This window comes from Cavia porcellus, unplaced genomic scaffold (genome assembly GCF_034190915.1).
Source record: "Cavia porcellus strain 051 isolate PalLab524CR breed Dunkin Hartley unplaced genomic scaffold, mCavPor4.1 scaffold_33, whole genome shotgun sequence".
Lineage (NCBI taxonomy): Eukaryota > Metazoa > Chordata > Mammalia > Rodentia > Caviidae > Cavia > Cavia porcellus.
The window spans coordinates 16,824,081-16,841,877 of record NW_026947516.1 but is presented as its reverse complement, the minus strand read 5'-3'; the positions used below and the strand labels follow the sequence as shown (position 1 = coordinate 16,841,877).

General features: G+C 37.0%; 1 protein-coding gene across 2 annotated transcripts in view; it reads left to right on the top strand.

The window, feature by feature from the left end:
* Asb9 (ankyrin repeat and SOCS box containing 9) overlaps positions 1 to 17,797 on the top strand; it is a 41,380-nt gene that overhangs the window by 5,305 nt on the left and 18,278 nt on the right. The window contains exons 2-3 of one of the 2 annotated variants that reach the window (XM_063242738.1): positions 7,738 to 7,963; positions 16,490 to 16,569. In XM_063242738.1, the coding sequence (XP_063098808.1) occupies positions 7,870 to 7,963; positions 16,490 to 16,569 (174 nt within the window). In that variant the 5' untranslated portion in view covers positions 7,738 to 7,869. Of the gene's footprint in view, positions 1 to 7,620; positions 7,964 to 16,489; positions 16,570 to 17,797 lie in introns of those variants that run through there. The other variant, XM_013144873.2, reaches the window with a different exon arrangement.

Below are 17,797 nucleotides of genomic sequence, written 5' to 3'. Positions count from 1 at the left end.
TACTCCAAATTTTAGCCCAAGCAATCAGAAAAGAGAAAATAATAAAAGAGATACATATAGGGAAGGAAGAAGTTAAACTATCCTTTTTCACAGATGACATGATCATTTATAAAGAAGACCAAAATACTCCCACAACTAATAAATTCATCAAGGTAACAGGATACAGAATCAACACGTAAAATTCAGTATGATTTCTGCACAATAATTCCACCAAGATAGAAATTAGGAAAATAGTACCATTTACAGTAGCTTTACAAAAAATTAAATATACATAACTTAACACAAGGAAGTGAAAAGCCTCTATAATCAAAAATACAGCTCTCTGAAAAAGAAGATTGAACAGTATATCAGAAAATGGAAAGATATCCCTTGTTCCTGGATAGGCAGAACTAATATGGTCAAAATGGCCAAAAATAAAAACTAACATATATAGATTTATTGCAATCTCAGTCAAAATACCAACAGCATTCACAAACTTAAAAACAAGTCATGAATTTAATGGAACTAGAAGAGATCTAGACTAACAAAAGCAATCTTGGGCAACAAGTGTTCAGCAGGAGGCATCACTATCCTAGATTTAAAGTTATATTACAAAGCTACCATGGTAAAATCAGCATTGTACTTGCACAAATACAGACATACAAATCAAGGGAACAGAACAAAGGATGTAGAAACAACCGAGACATGTTTAGTCATCTGATTTGTGATAAAAGGATTGAAAATATATGCTGGAGGAAAGATAGCCTCTTTAATGAATGGTGCTGGGGAAATTCATTATACACAGCCAGAAGACTAAATCTAGACCTATATCTCTCACATGTACTAAAATAAAATTAAAATCAAAGACCTAAATATTAAAACAGAAACACAGAGTCAGTGAAGGCAGGGAGATGGAGCCAGATCCACAGCTCTGCACCCATTGCCAACATCAGAAGCCTTGCTTCCTGCAGGTAGCCAGTACTGGCAGGGACATAGCCAGGTTCACCCTTGCATGCTGATGCAGCCATTGGAGACCCTTGTTTCATTTGGGCAGCCAGCGTCCACCAAGAGAATCAGACAAACTCACCCCCGTGTGCCTGCTGCCATTGGGGAAGTTCTGGTGTGGACACACAGTCTGAGAAAAGAAGCCCTGCCATCATCCACCCCTGACCATTTGGGAAACCTCAGTGTAGCAGCACAGTTTTAGAGAAGCCCACCCTATGCCCTGCTAACTCACTGGGAACCTGAGTTCTGAGAAATCCAGGTTTCTGTCCAATTCCCCCACACCATGGAGAGGCAGCCAATATGGGAAGTGCTTGGGATCCCACAACCGGCTTGTTGGGAGGAACCCAGGAGACTGTCATGAATGAGGAACAAAAGGCAATCTCAGACCTACATCCCACACACAACAAGTCTGGGAGGTATAGTCATAGAATAAAATGGAAGTCACACACCTGAGAGAATAGCAACTGAAGTAAAGAAATGACTTCATGAGACTGTAAAAGTAATCAGATCAGAAATAATGTCTCAGGTAAAAGAAGGAGTCATAAGCATAATGAAAGAATTGCTGAACATATCTGAAGAAGACATGGATAAAAAGAGGAGCATAGGAAAATGATGGAAACCTTGAATGTACAATATAGGAAGAATTACAATGCATGAAACAGATTCAAAAAGATATCTAGCTAATTAAGAAGTTGATTGAAAGCTGGTGAAACCACTTGAAAGAAACTAAAGATAGACTTTCAGACCTTGAAGTCAGGATCACAGCTAGTGATCATGAACAAAAAGATTTCTTAAAAATAACAAGGAATCAGGAAATAACAATTCAACAGCTTCAAGACAATGCAAAGAAAAATAATTTAAGAGTAATAGATATCCAAAAAGAAGGAGTCAACACAAATGAAATAAAAAGATTATTTACAGAAGTAATAGCAGAAAATTTCCCAAATATGGGAAAAGGAAATGGCATGCAGATAAGCAAAGAATATAGAACTCCAACTAGCTATAACCAAAATAAACCTACACCCAGACATATGATAACCAAGATTCCAGAAATTCGGCACAAGAACAGAATATTAAAAACTATTAGAGAAAAGAAACAGGTCACCTATAAAGAAAAACCAGTCAGAATCATAGCAGACTTCTCAACACACACCATCAAATCAAGAAGAGCTTGGAGTGAAGTGTTTCAAATCTTGAAAGAAAACAACTTCCAACCCAGATTGATGTATCCTGAAAAACTATCTTTCTGGGCTCTTTGCTATTGTTATTTGTTTGTCTTTTTTGTTTCTTATTTTTCTAGTATTATGGGTTTTTTTTTTGTTTTGTTTTTCCTTCTAATGTAGAAACGATAGGTATATATGTAGAGGCTTATACATGCCTAGAATTTCTCTAAACAGTTTATGAGAATTGATTATATTATGTGTGATAAAATGAACAACTACTTTGAAGAAAAACAGATATTATGGTATCCATTGCTGATTCCGTATTGTCATGCTGTGAAATCCAGTAATGCTTATATTCTTTGTTCAGAGTGGGTTTAGTCTGTTTTGTATTGTTTAATTTCAATATACATGAGGGTATGCACGGCTATTTTGAAGGGAACAAGAGCCATTATAGCAGCCATTATTAATTTTCATATTGTCTGGTTTTGAAAGCCTGTAATGCCTTCATTACTCTGTTCTTATCATTTTTATACTATTTTGTTTTGCATGAATTTATCGTGTGTGTAGATAGACAACCATTTAGAAGAAAACAAGATATATTATGGCAGCCACTGTAGATCTCTTGTTGTCTTGCTTTGAAATCTGTGTCACTTATATTGTTTTCTTCTGATCTTCTTTGTTCTGTTTTGTTATGCCTAGTTTTACCCTTTTTCTAAAATAAAAAAGATGGAAAAATAAGATACTTTCATAATAAAGAATAACTAAAGGAATTAATGACCACCAAATCAAAATAGTGCTTACAAAATAGTGCTTACGGGTATTATAGAGAGAGATCAAGATGACCATAATTCCAGGAACAACAGCAGAGAAGGATCACCAAACAAGACAGGCAATTGAATGAAGGGGAAAAGTGGAGGGCCAACTGTAGAATAGTATGGCAGAGATGAACCAACATATGCTGTTTGTAACCATTAATGTAGATGCCCTCAATTCAATAAAGAGAAAACACAGAGAGAGTGGATGAAAAAACAAGATTCATCAATATACTGTATATAAGAAACACATTTAACTGGAAAGGAAATTCATAGACTGAAAATCAAAGGAGAGAAAATAATTGTTCCATGTGACAGGAGACAAGAAAAAAGCAACTGCAGAATGGATAAGAAATACATGTATTTTCATACAATCAAAAGCTACCGAGTTATAAAGTATAATCTATAGGCTCTTGTAGGTAAGTGGATGCAACTGGAGATCATGCTTATAGGTGAAATGGTTTGGACTCTTATGGATGAACATTGAGTAATCTCTCTAGCATAAAAAAACTGAAGAAATTAGTGGGATCCAAAAAGCACAAGAGATATTATGAAAGTGATAGGAAATGCCTAAAAAGGGAAAATAGTAACCACTGTTAATTTCCTACTATCTAGTTTTGAATTCTTGTATCATTGTCATAGTTTTGTTAGGTTTGGTTTTATTCTGTCTTGTTTTGTTAGACTTTCCTGTTTCTGATGGTATGGGCAGCTAACTATTTTGAAGATAATGGGATGTATAATGGTAACCATTGTTGATTTCTTGTTATCATGTTTTGAAGTCCTGTAACACTTTCATTCTTTTGTTTTGATTGGTTTTGTTTTGTTTGATTTTATTGCATGTGATGGTATGGACAGCTATTTTGAAGAAAATGAGAGACATTATGGTAGCCATTGTTGATTTCCTGTTGTCTTGTTTTGAAGTCCTGTATTGCTTACATTGTTCTATTCTGAATTGCTTTATTCTGTTTTGTTTTATTATCTTTAAAATAAAATTTAAATCAATAAATAAAACAGAAACACGTAGGCAAGGACTTTGTGAGCACAACTCCAAATATATAAGAAATAATATCAAGAACCAACAATGAGATATTATATTAAAATATTTTTGCCTAGCAAAAAAGACAACCAATATATTGCTGAGAAGAGTTATAAAGTGGAATAAATTTTTCCAGCTACTCTTTAAAGGACTAGTGTTTAGAATATATGAAGCAATTAAAAAATTAGACCATCCAAAATAAAAGACAAAATTAAAAAATGAGCAACTGAAATGAACAGACACTTGAGAAGGAGTACAAGTGACCAATAAGCACATGAAGATGTTTAATATCTCTGAATATTAGATTCACTGTTGTAAATTAAAGCAACAATGAGATTCAATCCTACTCACGGTGTTTATCATGAAGAAATCAAACAATAACAAATAGAGACTAGACTGTGGGGGAAAATGAATCCTACATTGTGGATGGGTATGCAAACTAGTACAACAACTATGAAGATCGGTATAGAGATTCCTCAAAAAACAAAAGTACAAATTCCATTCAACTTTGATATTCCTTTTGCAAGTATCTTTCTGAAAGTGTTAAGGACATTGTGTTACAGTGATACATAGATACCCATTTTTACAGCAGCAGAACTCATAATAGCTAAATTTTAGAAGCATCAACATATCCATTAACAGATGAGTAGGTAAAAAAAATATCGTGTTTGTACACAATGGCGGACTACTCTGACATAAAGAAGGATAAAATTTCAGTCATTGTTATAAAAAGGATATATCTTGGCACCACAATATTAAGTGAAACATCAGAACACAAGCTTAAGTATCACATGGCTTCTTTTACATAAGAAACCCAAAAGTAAAAAGCAAAATAATAAAATAGATAATAGCAAACAGAGAAATAGATCTTTCACAGATGAGAAGAGGCTAGGAGATGGAGAGAGAAAGGAGGAGGAGAGGGTATGAGAAAGTAAAAAGTGTTAAGATGTGTTACATGTACTAACTCCCCTCGATAAATGTAATTATTGTGTCCAGCACACATTTACTAATAAGCATAATAATTAAATAAGAATGAAACTTATCCTTCTTTGAATCTCTTTGTAGAGCTCCACGGATTAGGAATGAGGGACTGCTCTCTAAAGCAGCATCAGAGCTCAGTGCACAGAGCCAGTCCTACAAGAACAACTGAAAAAGATAGGACTTCAGTCTGAGACAGCAGAGCATTCCAATTTATCAGAGAAGTGGATCTCTTATGTTGGAAAGGTTTTGTGCTAGAAAAATTGCTGGCTGGAGTGACTGGAGGTTTCAGTGCCTGGACCAATTTTGTTTAGGAGTGATTTCTAAAGCTTCTCATGAGGAAGATCCTAGAGGCCAAGAGTCTTAGGATCCGTGAGTGAGGTGACCCTTAAGGACATGTAAGTGAGGGGGTGCGGAGGCCCTGGCTTCTGAGCAATGTCCTTGGTAGGTAATGGTTATCACTCTACCATTTGCTGCACAAGGCCATTCCTTTTTCCTATTTGACCTGAGCCAGTTTCACTGAACACCCAGACACACACTGAGGGCTCCCAAGTTGGACCAGAAGTTAGTATGATTGTTCTTCTCTTGTGGCTTGCAGTGAGACACCATGTTTCTCTATAACCACAGTTCAAACACATGCAGTTTAATTTTATCCCCATCCTAGTACTTAAAAAGCATGAAAATTCTCTGGTAAATAACTGTTGTTAAACAGTTTTTAAAAATTCAGCTTCTACCCTCCTATTCATTAGTGGTGAGTAACATTATAAATATAATCAACAATTAAAAGCTAATGAGTTCCTTCCCAAGTTGTGAGGCAACAACCTGAGAACCCTTTACTGTCGTTCTGGAGCATAAATTTGAATATGGAAAACTTTATCCTTTTGGAATTCAAGTAAAAGTAAATAAAGAAACTATGCTGTGAAGATTTTGTTGGAAAAGAGTGGCAATAGCATCCAACTTTCTCCTCATGCCTTCTGTTTAACTCCTTCTTATAGACCAGGTTGAGACTAAAATTCTCATTCTAAGCCAAATATAAATCATTCTCTAAGTATGTCCTGATAGTGAAAAATCTGTATGTTTTTGGCCTTCTCAGCTAATTCTATACTAGAGATGGAAGAAAATTTGGCAGCATAAAAATTTTTAATTCATAAAATTAAAAGTTTCTGTTTTAGGTTAAAACTTGTATTAGATAACTATAGATGCAAGCAGTTCTGAAAATTGTATGGAGTGATCCCCTGACACTTAGATCAGTTTTCTCCCATGGCAACCTTTTGCAAAAAATATAGTACAATATCACAAGTGGAAATCAACATTCATACAAGCTACTAATCTTATTTAGACTTCCCAGTTTTACTTGCACTGATTCATGAGTCTCTGTCTTTTTATAGAATTTATCACATGTATAAGATCATACATTTAGCTTAGCGTTTACACTCTTAGGAATCCCTCTCACAGAAATATTTTAATATGCTTACAAAGTCACATGTACATGAATATGAACTGCAGTGGAAATGTAGCAAAAGAAATGACAGCATTCTTCTTGCATCATTAGGAGACAAAGTGAATACTTCTAGCATAATACGGATTGCAGTAGTGAGTGAATAAAGAAGCATAGCCATATAAGCTGAGCTGGGGAGGGTTTCCAGACAGAATAGCTATACAGTATCAGAAAATTATGATAACTATATTTAAGTGAAAACATAAAGGGATACTTGTACATATATATCACATACATAATGCATTGTAAAATGTGAAGGATAGTCTTTATACTGTTAATGATGGTTACCAAATGTTTTAACTGAGTATCTATTAACCTAAAAAAGGCGACTACAACTTTGGCATTAAAACAAATCCACAATTATTTCCTCACCAGATAATGCTTGAAGAGTAACTCAGAGCCTTATCCAGTGAGGATGGAAAATCCTCTTCCATCTGGCAGATAGGAGCAGTGGAAGTCTAAAGATGACTGTCAGCCTGAATAAGCACACATGGATGTGGTGGAAAGTGAAAACTAGAAATTGAATAGCCCAAATACAGAATATTAGAATATTTTGTATAGGCAAATCAATGAAATCTTAACAAAATAACATTTGTGTGTAATTAACAGTTGAAAGATAGCAGGTCTCTTCCACAACCCATACCCCCTGCAATCCATTTTTCCAATCACAATTATTCATTATTTATTTTGAAGATAAAACAAAATGTGTAGAGCAAGAGTATAATAGGACAATTATTAAATTCCTTGTGGCTAAAAGGAATAAAATAGAAGTTCTTTCCAAATGGTTCATTTTTGTAACATATAGACACATTTTCCATAAGACAATCCTAGCAAAATTGAAACCACATGTGTAGATGACCAAGGCGTGCTGTGCAGGCAATTCACAAGGCTGCTGCAGCACCAGCTTTCTCAGCTCTTGGGTGCTGGGGCTAGTTTAGCCCCATGAGGCTTCCAAGTAGCAGAGTTCAACCCAGTGAATAACTTTGCAGCAAACAAGTTGTTTCCTTTACCCCCTCCCCACCCTGCTCCTTTCGTCCTTTAAAAGTTTAAAAACTGAGGTTTCTTCCTGATAAACTCCAAGGCTTCCTCACCGATTGGTCTCAGTTTTAGAAAGGATATGACATCAGCAACTTAGCAGACTTAAGGCTTAGGGGCTGTTGTGGGCTTTGGCCAGCCTCCAGCTTGCTGGGTGGTGTGTGTGCGCGTGTGTGTGAGTGACCACAGGTAATACTCAAATTACCCTGCCTGTACTGTTCTCTGTTGCAGACTGTCTGACCACCACGTGTGTAATTCAGCCATCCACAGAACTGGAATTTCCCAGGGGCATGAGAAGCACGGAATTTGGACTTTCCTAAGCAACTGAAGTAGAGTGTGGAACTTGCTGGCCCAGAAAACACCATGGACAACGAACAACAAGGCATGAATCCCAGCAAGCCCCTGGGGCAAGCAGGCACTCCTGACATCAGGAACCTTTCAGGCTCATTTATGAGGGGTGAGTCTTAGGGGCTGCAAAATCATAGTTCTGGGGGGGGGGGTGATTAATGTGCATAGGAGAGAAAAAGACTGGGCAATTTCAGTGGGTCTGTCTGAGCTGTGTCTATGCAGCAGTTACTGGACAGATGGTCACAGCCTGTCGATATATATTCTTTACACAGTTGTTAAAAATGTGTACATGTCTATATTTTTGCAGAGTGCTACAGATGATGCAGATTTAATTATCCAGTAAAAACTTCAGCCCCAAGGAATCATTTTTTGCGGGTCAAATGCATTATTTACTAAGCTAGAGGTTTACAAGTTACTTATAAATAGGAAAAAAACTCTTAATTAGAAGTACTTTCACTAAAAGCTCTTAGGTATTTGCAATCTATGTTGGGGCTGCATTTATAAAAGATGTTCAAATATTGGGCACTAATATGATTTACTTTTTTAAAAAAGTTTGAGAAATACCTTAATATCAGGTGAAGTCTTTACTTAGGCACAGAGTCCCACGCATATGAACACTATTACCTTCTTGTAAAGATTCAGCAGGTGCTTGCTGGCTGAAAGGGTTCTGAAAACTGTGTCTAAGCATTTCAGGAGGGAGTATTACATTCATTACTCTGGTAAGCTGCCCAAAACACTTCATGGTCAGAGGGACAATAAACAGGGAGGCTGAAATCAGGTACAATACAGGTAAAAGAAGGCCGAAAAAAGACAAAAAATAAAACACCTTCTCTGTGACTGGTTGAGCAGACAATACTGCTCATTCATTCACTTATTTGTCCAATTTTCCTTTTAAAAAGAGCAGAACAAAGGCCGGGAGTTTAGCTTAGTGGCATAAGCACCTGCCCTGGCAAGTGCAAGGTCGTGAGTTCGGTCCCTGGTACAAAAAAAACGAAAAAAGAAAAAAAAAAAAAAAAACAGAACACACAATAATGGGTAGGATTTGGTTCCACAAAGTCAGAACTGAATAAATAAATAGGTATTCTTAACACAAATTTGGAATATTTAGCAAAGCAGGGTGATACTAAAAATCACTTTTGAAAATGAATTTGGCAAATATATTTTTCAGCATCAAGCCAATAACTATATGAAAGAATCAATCATTTGTTTGATATGCACACAATTCTCTGACAGCAAAGCATTATGTTTATCTTTGATTCTATGTGGGAGAGGGGACCCAGCTACTTTTCACAGTTCAGGAATTCTTTTTTTTTTTTTTTTTTTTTTCAAATTGGTACCAGGGATCGAACTCAGGACCACGCGCTTGCAAGGCAGGTGCTTATGCCCCGAGCTAAATCCCCAGCCCCTGTTCAGGAATTCTTAAGGTTTTAATCCATCTCTTTTTGTAGCAAGATGGGTGGGTGGACATGGGCAGGTATTATACTCAGAGATATGTTGATTAGAAAGTGAATAAATTACATCACAGGTAGAATGCAGAGCATCTTGGGGAATCTTGTGGGGACAAGTTTGAGAAGGTAGAGACAGATGATAAAGCTTTAAAAACAAGGTAGAGGGTTTAACCTTTATGGGTTAGGGAATTGGCGCCACTGATGGTTCTGGAGCAGAGACCTGACAATAATGAAGGTTGTAAGTAAGTTAATCTAGTAGGCATAATCAGGATAGATTGTGCAGGTATTATAGGAGACTTTGCACTAAACTACTCATTCTCAAATTCTTGTGTTCCTCAATGAGGGGTTTCTAAAATGAAACTGATGCAATGTGTGAAAAATTTGGGGGTGAATCCTGGAGCCTTCAGTTGCAGCAAGATGCCAAGTCATGCTGTTGGTGATTGTAAGGGAACACACTTTTGGAAACCATGGCACTAATCAAAGCATAAAGGGTACATTTGGATCAAACAAGAAATGACAGAGAAATGATGATACTTTAAAAGGAAATAGACATCAGATTTACTTCTTGGATTAGTATAAAGGTTAAAGGAGAAAAGGCAGCCAAAATGGTAAGGTTTTCAAACCTAAAATAATGTTGAGTAAGAGAGCTAGGTAAGAAGGAATTTGGGAAGGACAGTTACTTAACTTGGGAGTGAAGTGAGGAAGAGAGGATGAAGTGTTTTGTATTGAATAGAAAAAAAACAGGAACTGCGTTCAATATATAACATGATAATATAGAACTGGGATTGGGTCCAAATGCAGGTTGGGAGTTGCTGACCTCAGAATGCTCTGCATAAGAGCTGTGGTTGAAGCTGACCCAAAAGAGAAATTTTATGATGGCCAAGAGCTAAGAACCAAGGATGGAGCCTGAGCTTCTAGTTAAGGATGTATCGGTAAACTGGAGAGAGAAAGGGGGAGAGGCTTCAGTTGGAATTACACAGGGACTAAGGGAAGAGAAGTTTGCAAAATGCTGACAGTCGCAAGGGGTAGATTCCTGGATACCTCTGCTCTTTCTCCGCCTTCTCTGAATCTCATTGACAAACTCCTATTTACCTTCCACATCCAGTGGAGATACTCCTCTAATGAAGTCTGATCCAGGCATTCTCCCTGCTTTGTACTAGTCTTGTGCCTTGGGTAAAGCCTCAGGTGTAGCTGTTTGCATTTGTGTTTGCCTCTGAAGACTTGACCTCAGTAAAATGTGGAATATGAAACAAAATACCATTTCCAAATGGCTAGGATGAGAAACTCTTCTTAGGCAAAGCATGTCCCTGAGTACAAGGACAAGTCAGAGAACAGATAGGCTCAGACTGGGTTCATTCTGGGGAATTTTGCTGTTACCACTTCACCTGCAGGCTTCTTCTTTGCCTTTTCCATAAGGAGGAAAGAAAGGAATAACGGATGGAAACATAGATGGATGGATGGATGGATGGATTTGATAATGGGAAGTCAATCCTTAGAGATTTATTTAGTGCTTGACTTTCCTGCCTCAGGAACAGGGAAAGAGTGTCTTTTCTTTGTTTTACTAGTGCATATTAGGTGTACAGACTAATAGATTTCATGTGGCATACTTACACATGCATATAACATACTTTAATGATTTCTACCCCATTTCATCCCTGTCATTTTACCTTTGTATGAGTCAAATTGTGCCCCTTAAAAGAATTGAAATTCAAAGCCCCTGTTTCTCAAAGTGAGACTTATTTGGAAATAGGGTCATTGTGGATGTAATGAGTTAAAATGAGGTCATAGTAGAATAGAATAGACCTTAATATCACAGGGCTTATGTTTTATAAGAAAAGGAGAGTAAACATACATGGAAAAAGCAATGTAAAAACAGAAGTGTCTATAAATTGAGGAAGATCAAAGATACTCTGAATTACTGCCAGAAACTAGAATAGGTGAGAAAGGACTCTTTCTGGAACCTTCAGAGAGAATGTCCTGTTGATACCTTGATTCTAAACTTCTAGTCTCTAGGACTCTAAGAAGAAAACTATCTGTCTATGTATCTATCTATCTATTATCTATTTATGTTGTTACCAGGGTTTGAACTCATGACCTCACACTTGCCAGATAGGAGCTTGTGCTGCTTATGCTGCTGAGCTAAATCCCCAGCAAATTCCTATCATCTTAAGTCACCTAGTTTTGTGGTGCTTTGTTATTGTAACCCTAGGAAACTCATTCACAGCTACTCATAGAAACTCTGGGAAATACACTGAAAGAAAAACTAAACACAATACCTCTACTGCCCAAGGTACTGCACAGTTTCCATTCTTAGTGTCTATCCTTTGAAATTTTGCCTGCAGGCTCTCCTGTAGGGTTATTTCCTCCTTCACAAAATTGAGCCTACCCTATAGAGAGTTTTCATTTTTAAATGGAAGACAGGCAAGAACAGGCATTGAAAGGAAATGATTCTCTTGGTGAATTTTGGATATTGGAGCAACTTAGGAGGGGCACGTTTTCTGAGCATGACCTGTATATGTAAACAGAATGCATGATAATGTGAGGTGCCTATGGTGTGCAGAGGCAGAGGGAGAGGGACAAGGACAGGGACAGAAACAGGGAGACTGAAGAAACAATTAGTAGTGAACAGGACTAACTTGCCTCAGAGGTCTCTCAATGGGCCTTTCTGTTTGCCTGTTTCTGATTTGGGGTCTTCATTTACCGACTCCTTTGTTTGTCCTGGAATCAAACCAAGATTCAATGTAATTATAAACATGGAACCCAGATCCTTTCCAGTGTTGGTTTGTGCCACTGAATCCACCTTTATTATGTCCTGAAGATTGAAAGCAAGTGATCCCATCTACCCAGCAACCCGACCTCTCTTCTTTTGACCTTACAAAATGTTCCCAAGATAGATTTATGCTACTTCCCAGCCTCCTCTAGGCTCTGAGTCTTGGTAATAGCTCTTTTTAGAATGCATCAATTAGTGCATTTTAAATCTTTCCTGAAATAATGGAAATTTTAGAAATCATTCCAGAAAGTGTAATAAAAATGAAATAGCACCCTTCTTAATGTACTGTAGGTTTGATAGAGACCCAGTTTTCGAAAAGGTAAGTTTAATGGCACTAATGGAATAACTTGTAGAATGATTTTGTTATGAGAGCTCTCGGCCCCATTTCACCTGTGAGCTACACTGCTGGACCCATGATGTCAGCAGTGACTTCATTTGGCATTCACCTTTTGGCAGGAAAATCAATAGACAATGGCTGAACAAGTGTTTGGGAAATACAGAAGAAGTATTAAATGTCAATAAATCTTAGCATGTTCCCAGTACTTGTGTAATGTGTTACATACAGGTAAGAAACCTTGAGTTTCAAAGACTTTGGTGAAATCAATGTTAAAGGATATTGTAGACTTGAGTCTCCTCTTTGCTGATCAGATAGTCTGTTACTGTGAGCATCATCATTTTCTGGCAGGAAAATAGGTCTCATTTTTTTGCTTGTTCTGCTCTTTTCAGCAGCCAGTTACAGGGAAGGCTGCTTTTGGGTTTAACTGGTATGCATTGAGCCTATAGCTCGTTGATTACTTGAGGTGTGGACTCTGGGAAACCCCAGAGAAGCATTTGCCAGGTCCTCAGATGCAGACCCCTCATTTTGGGTTTTATGAGGTGCACAGCTTCACTGTTACTTCAATGTTTTTCATGGTAAGAGAGAATGTGTGAACTAACCCATAGTGCAAATTACAGTGCTGGCTAAACTACGTGTTTTTCTGTGTGTATATAGGGACCTACACACATGCATGCCCAAAACATGTTCTCTAAATGTTAGAAAAATGTTACTCTATCTATTGTCACTGTTTTGATTTTTATATAATCAGTAGTTCTGAGATCTGATGAAGCTGAAATCCTTGTATAAATAATATACTTAGGCTTTAAAAGGCCCCATTTTTTTTCTGTTCAGGACCCTAGAACAAACCTAGAACAACACGACTTTAAATTAGAAAGGGAAACGTCAAACAATGCTGATGGGAATACAACGTGGTGCATTCACAGAGAAAAATAGTCTCAAAAGCCTAGGCATTATATTACAAGATCATACAGCAATTCTATTTGTTTAGGCACAACAGGACCTAAATCATGCAGCCATTCAAAACTTGCACATGGATATTTGCTGCAGCACTATTAATAATATCCAAAAATGGGGAAACAACTCAAATATCCATCAACTGATGAATGAATAAATAAAATGCACTCTATCCATACAATGAGTATTTGACCACAGAAGGGATGAAGTACAATGGCCATAGACCTTGAAATGTTATGCTTAAATGAAAGGAGTCAGTCACAAAGCAGCACATATTAAATGGGTCCATCTCTATGAAATGTCAAGAATAGGCAAATCCATAAAGACAGAAAGTAGATCAATGGTTTCCAAGGCCTGGGAGAGGTGGAGCTGTGCAGTTAATGCTAAGGGGCATGGGATTTCTTTTCAGGGTGATGAAAATGTTCTAAAATTGAAGGTGGTGTTGGACCCACAAGTCTGTGAATATAATGAAAATAATTGAATTATGTATTTTAAATGAGTAAATTTTGTGGCATGTGAATTATAGCTCAAAAATGTTAACCAGGTAGCTAGATACAGATATTAGTATTGTCAGCCTATTACTGTGCATGCAAGGACAAACTGTATACTGCTGAAAGACACAGGCTGTTTCTGTTCTGTAAATATGACATTCTGCATGGGTGGAGAACATAAAGTAGCCCTTAGCTTTCTCTTGGAGAAGAACATAATTCTTTATTTGCTTTAAATAGGAGGAGTAATGACTTCACAAGGAATGAATTGAAATTAGACCCCATTTTTGTCTACATTAATAATATGATTGCAGCATTTTTATGAAATTTGAACACGGTTATTATAATTTAGGACCTGAATTACCTGCCTGGACTCTTTAGGCTGTAAACTCTAACAATCTTAAGTAGCTTTAAGAAGGTTGGAGAGTGAGGCAGTTATATTTCTAAGCAACTGAGCACTGGAAGAAATTGATGGACTAATCATCATACACATAGTACATTAGGGTACTCTTGCAAATCTATTTGAAACTGATTTTCAAAAAATCCTTCTCATTTTTTGGCTCTCTCTTCTTACTTGAGATTTTGTATGAATGGCATTTTGTATTATCAGCACCAACAAGATGTAATTAGCCATCCATTTAATTTTAATTTGAATCTAAATTTTTTCATACCTGTAATATGCATTTGAGACTCCTGGCCCTAGAAGTAGCAGTATTTTTCCTGTGAGAATTACAAACCTCAGAAAATACTGAGAGGACACTGAATCTATCTTGAGCATAAAGATTTGGAGGTAGGAAAAGTCATTTCACTTAAGATGTCTTGCCTTAAGACCTTAGTGACCCCAGAAGGAAAGCCCCAACCAGGGTGGTGTATAGGCTCATTCACTTTTCTCTTATATACTAAACGCTAAGGAATCCATCTGGAAAGATGATAGTTTGCTCACTGGGATAGATTTTCCAGAACATTGATGGCTCCAGGTAGCAGACAGGCCTTTGCCAACACGTGTGAAGTACACAATGTTCTTTCACAGCCTTCCAGTTTGAGGGCATTAGCAGCCACTCTAGTCTTCATGATTTTCTTAGTACTTACTGGCTTCCACGCAAAGCAAAACTGGTATCAGATCATTCTGCCTTTCTTGTACATTGTGTGTTTACCAAAATAGATAGAGCTGGTGCTGATATAAACCCAGGTAGACCTCCTTCTGTTTTGAATTTCTGCATCTGTTTGTTCTGGAAGTCAGATGCAGCTTGAGAGAGAAAAATTTGGGTCTGCGTCTCACTCAGTTATATCCACATGTAATTAGAAAGCAAGAAGAAAGCATTTAATGCACTGGGTTAGGATTTACAGGGTCTTTTCTAAGAGTTTTTGTTTCTCCTAGGTAGTTATAGACTCTCTTACATAGCAATTATTGTGGAGTATAATAAACACTCTAATGTTAGGGCAAAATAATAACAGTAGCTAATATGTATCAGGCCATGGATAATTATATTGCTTTCCTCCATGAATCAAAGGAGAAACTGAGAGTCAGAGCCTGTTCAGGGATCCACAGCTCAGAAATCAAATGAGTGTGAATTCAGAGCTTCTTTTTAACCCATTGATAAAGTGCCTTTGGGGGTAAGTATGGGTAATAACCTTGGTTCAATGTCAGACTAAACTCTGATTTGCAATCAATATTGCAGGGGGGGGGGAAGATAATCTATAAATAGATAAATTCTCTAGATTTGATTCCAAACTTAATGGTGTATGTAATTACATGATTACCTCTATTAGTATGTGGCACTCTTACTAAAGTCCCAAAGTTTGTATTTTATGCAGGAAACTAGATTGGCGGCCGTAGCTCAATGAACTAATGCTGAGAGCTAGCAAAGTTCTCACTTAATTAAATGGGCCATTTGCCTTTGAAACCACTGTAAAAATGGAAGGACTGTCATCTGTCATCTCAATCTTCCTATTTTCAAAACTTTTTGCAATTTAAATTTAGGATTTTTAACTGATAATTAAAATGTATATATTATTAGGGTACTGTGTGATGCTTTCATAATGTATACATTATGAAATGTGTAAAAGGTTAAACACACCAATCTCCTTAAATATTTACCATTTGTTTCATGGCAAAAACATTCAAAATCCTTTCTCTCAGCTTTTGGAAATATGTGGTACTGTTATCTGTCGTCACCCTACTGAACGATAACACAGCAGAACTTTTTGCTTCTATTCAACAATAATTTAGCACCTATTTTTCAAACCATCCTCCCTCCTCCCTCCCCTCTACTCTCCATTACCTGGTAGCTACCATTGTATGCTCTACTATTTTTGCTTCTACAAATGGGTGAGATCATGCAGTACCTGTGTTTCTGTGCCTAATTTATTTCACTTAACACCATGATCTCCTGATCTGCCTCTTTTATTGTCAATTTGAGCCCTGGCTGTGATTTTTCAGCTATCCCAGCATTTCCAACAAACAATACACAAGAAACATCAATACATGGAAGAAATTCCAAAGACCTGATGGGAATTTTGGTTAAGTGACTTCTATGTCTCCATCTAGGATCTGTTATGTTTTTAATGATGGGTGAAGATAAGCCTCCTCGTCTAAGTGCATTAGCAGGCTGTAACCTATTCCTCTCTTTCCACATAGATATCGTGTCCTACTGGTCTCCAGTGCATGAAGCTGCAATCCATGGACGTCTGCTCTCTTTGAGGCACCTCCTCAACCAGGTAGCTCTTTGAAGTAGAACGGTACAATTAAGCAAATGCTATTGCTACATCAAACTCAGAAAAAGGAAATCATAGATCTACAGTAAGATACAAATTTCCTCCTAAACAAAATGACCATGTCATATAACAATTTTGTACTTTGGAGTCTTATATAATGGCAGAGGTTAGTACATTTGTTGTGCCAGAGTTTAGTACAATTGTAAGCATATAATAGGGGCATACTAAGTAGCTGTTAAATGAATAGCTGGTGACTTAATGCATTCAAGCTGCCTCTACTTTATGTAATAATTTGTGTTCTTAAACATTAAGATGTAAAATAGTGATTTTCAGCTGCAGTAATTATGCCCCTCGGGAAACACTTTAAAATGTCTGAGGCTATTGTTGGTTGTTAGGGTTGTCACACTACAGTGGTAGTCATAAGGGCATCTAGTGGGTGGAAACTGCTAAACTGTCCTACAGTGCACAAGGCAGCCCTCCTCATCAAAAATGATCTGGCCCCAAATATCAGCAAAGCTGAGGCTGAAAACGCCTGCTCTAAAATAAATGCTTGAAAGTATCTTTTTAAAATATATAATCATGTAATTTCAAACACATTTTCAGTTCTGCTAAATCCCCAGTTGACCATGGCTCTAACCAGTTTAATTTCAGCTTCTCTGCTCCTCACCATGTAATCTAGTACATAGTTACTGCAATTTTATAGGTTTTAAAATTACTAGAGAGCTACACAAAGTCACCTTTAAGAAAGCAGCTGCAGTCACCATTCAAAAATCCCGTTTCTTTAGATCATTTTGATGTCTAAAATGAATATATCTATTACATTAGGAATTCTTAGCTCCCTGTGTACTATTGACCCATCTGGCAGTCTGGCAATGTCTAATGGACCCCTTTCTCAGAATAAACTTTTAGGGTTAGGGATTTAGCTCAGTGGTACAAGCACTTGCCTGGCAAGCACTAAGTTGTGAGTTCAATCCCTGGAACCACTCCCTCCCAGTCCGAAGTTTTAAATGCACAAATTATAACACAGAGGAAACTCACCAAAATATTAAAACAAATGTGTGCCATAATACTATATGAATCTTTAAATTAATTCATCAAAGAAAGTCTAGTGGTGATTCTAATAATAATAATAATAATATTTCTAAGTAGGGTGAGCCTATATTTTGAGATATTTTAGATATCTGCAACAATCATAATGCATTAAAATGTATGATTTTTATCATTGACAGTA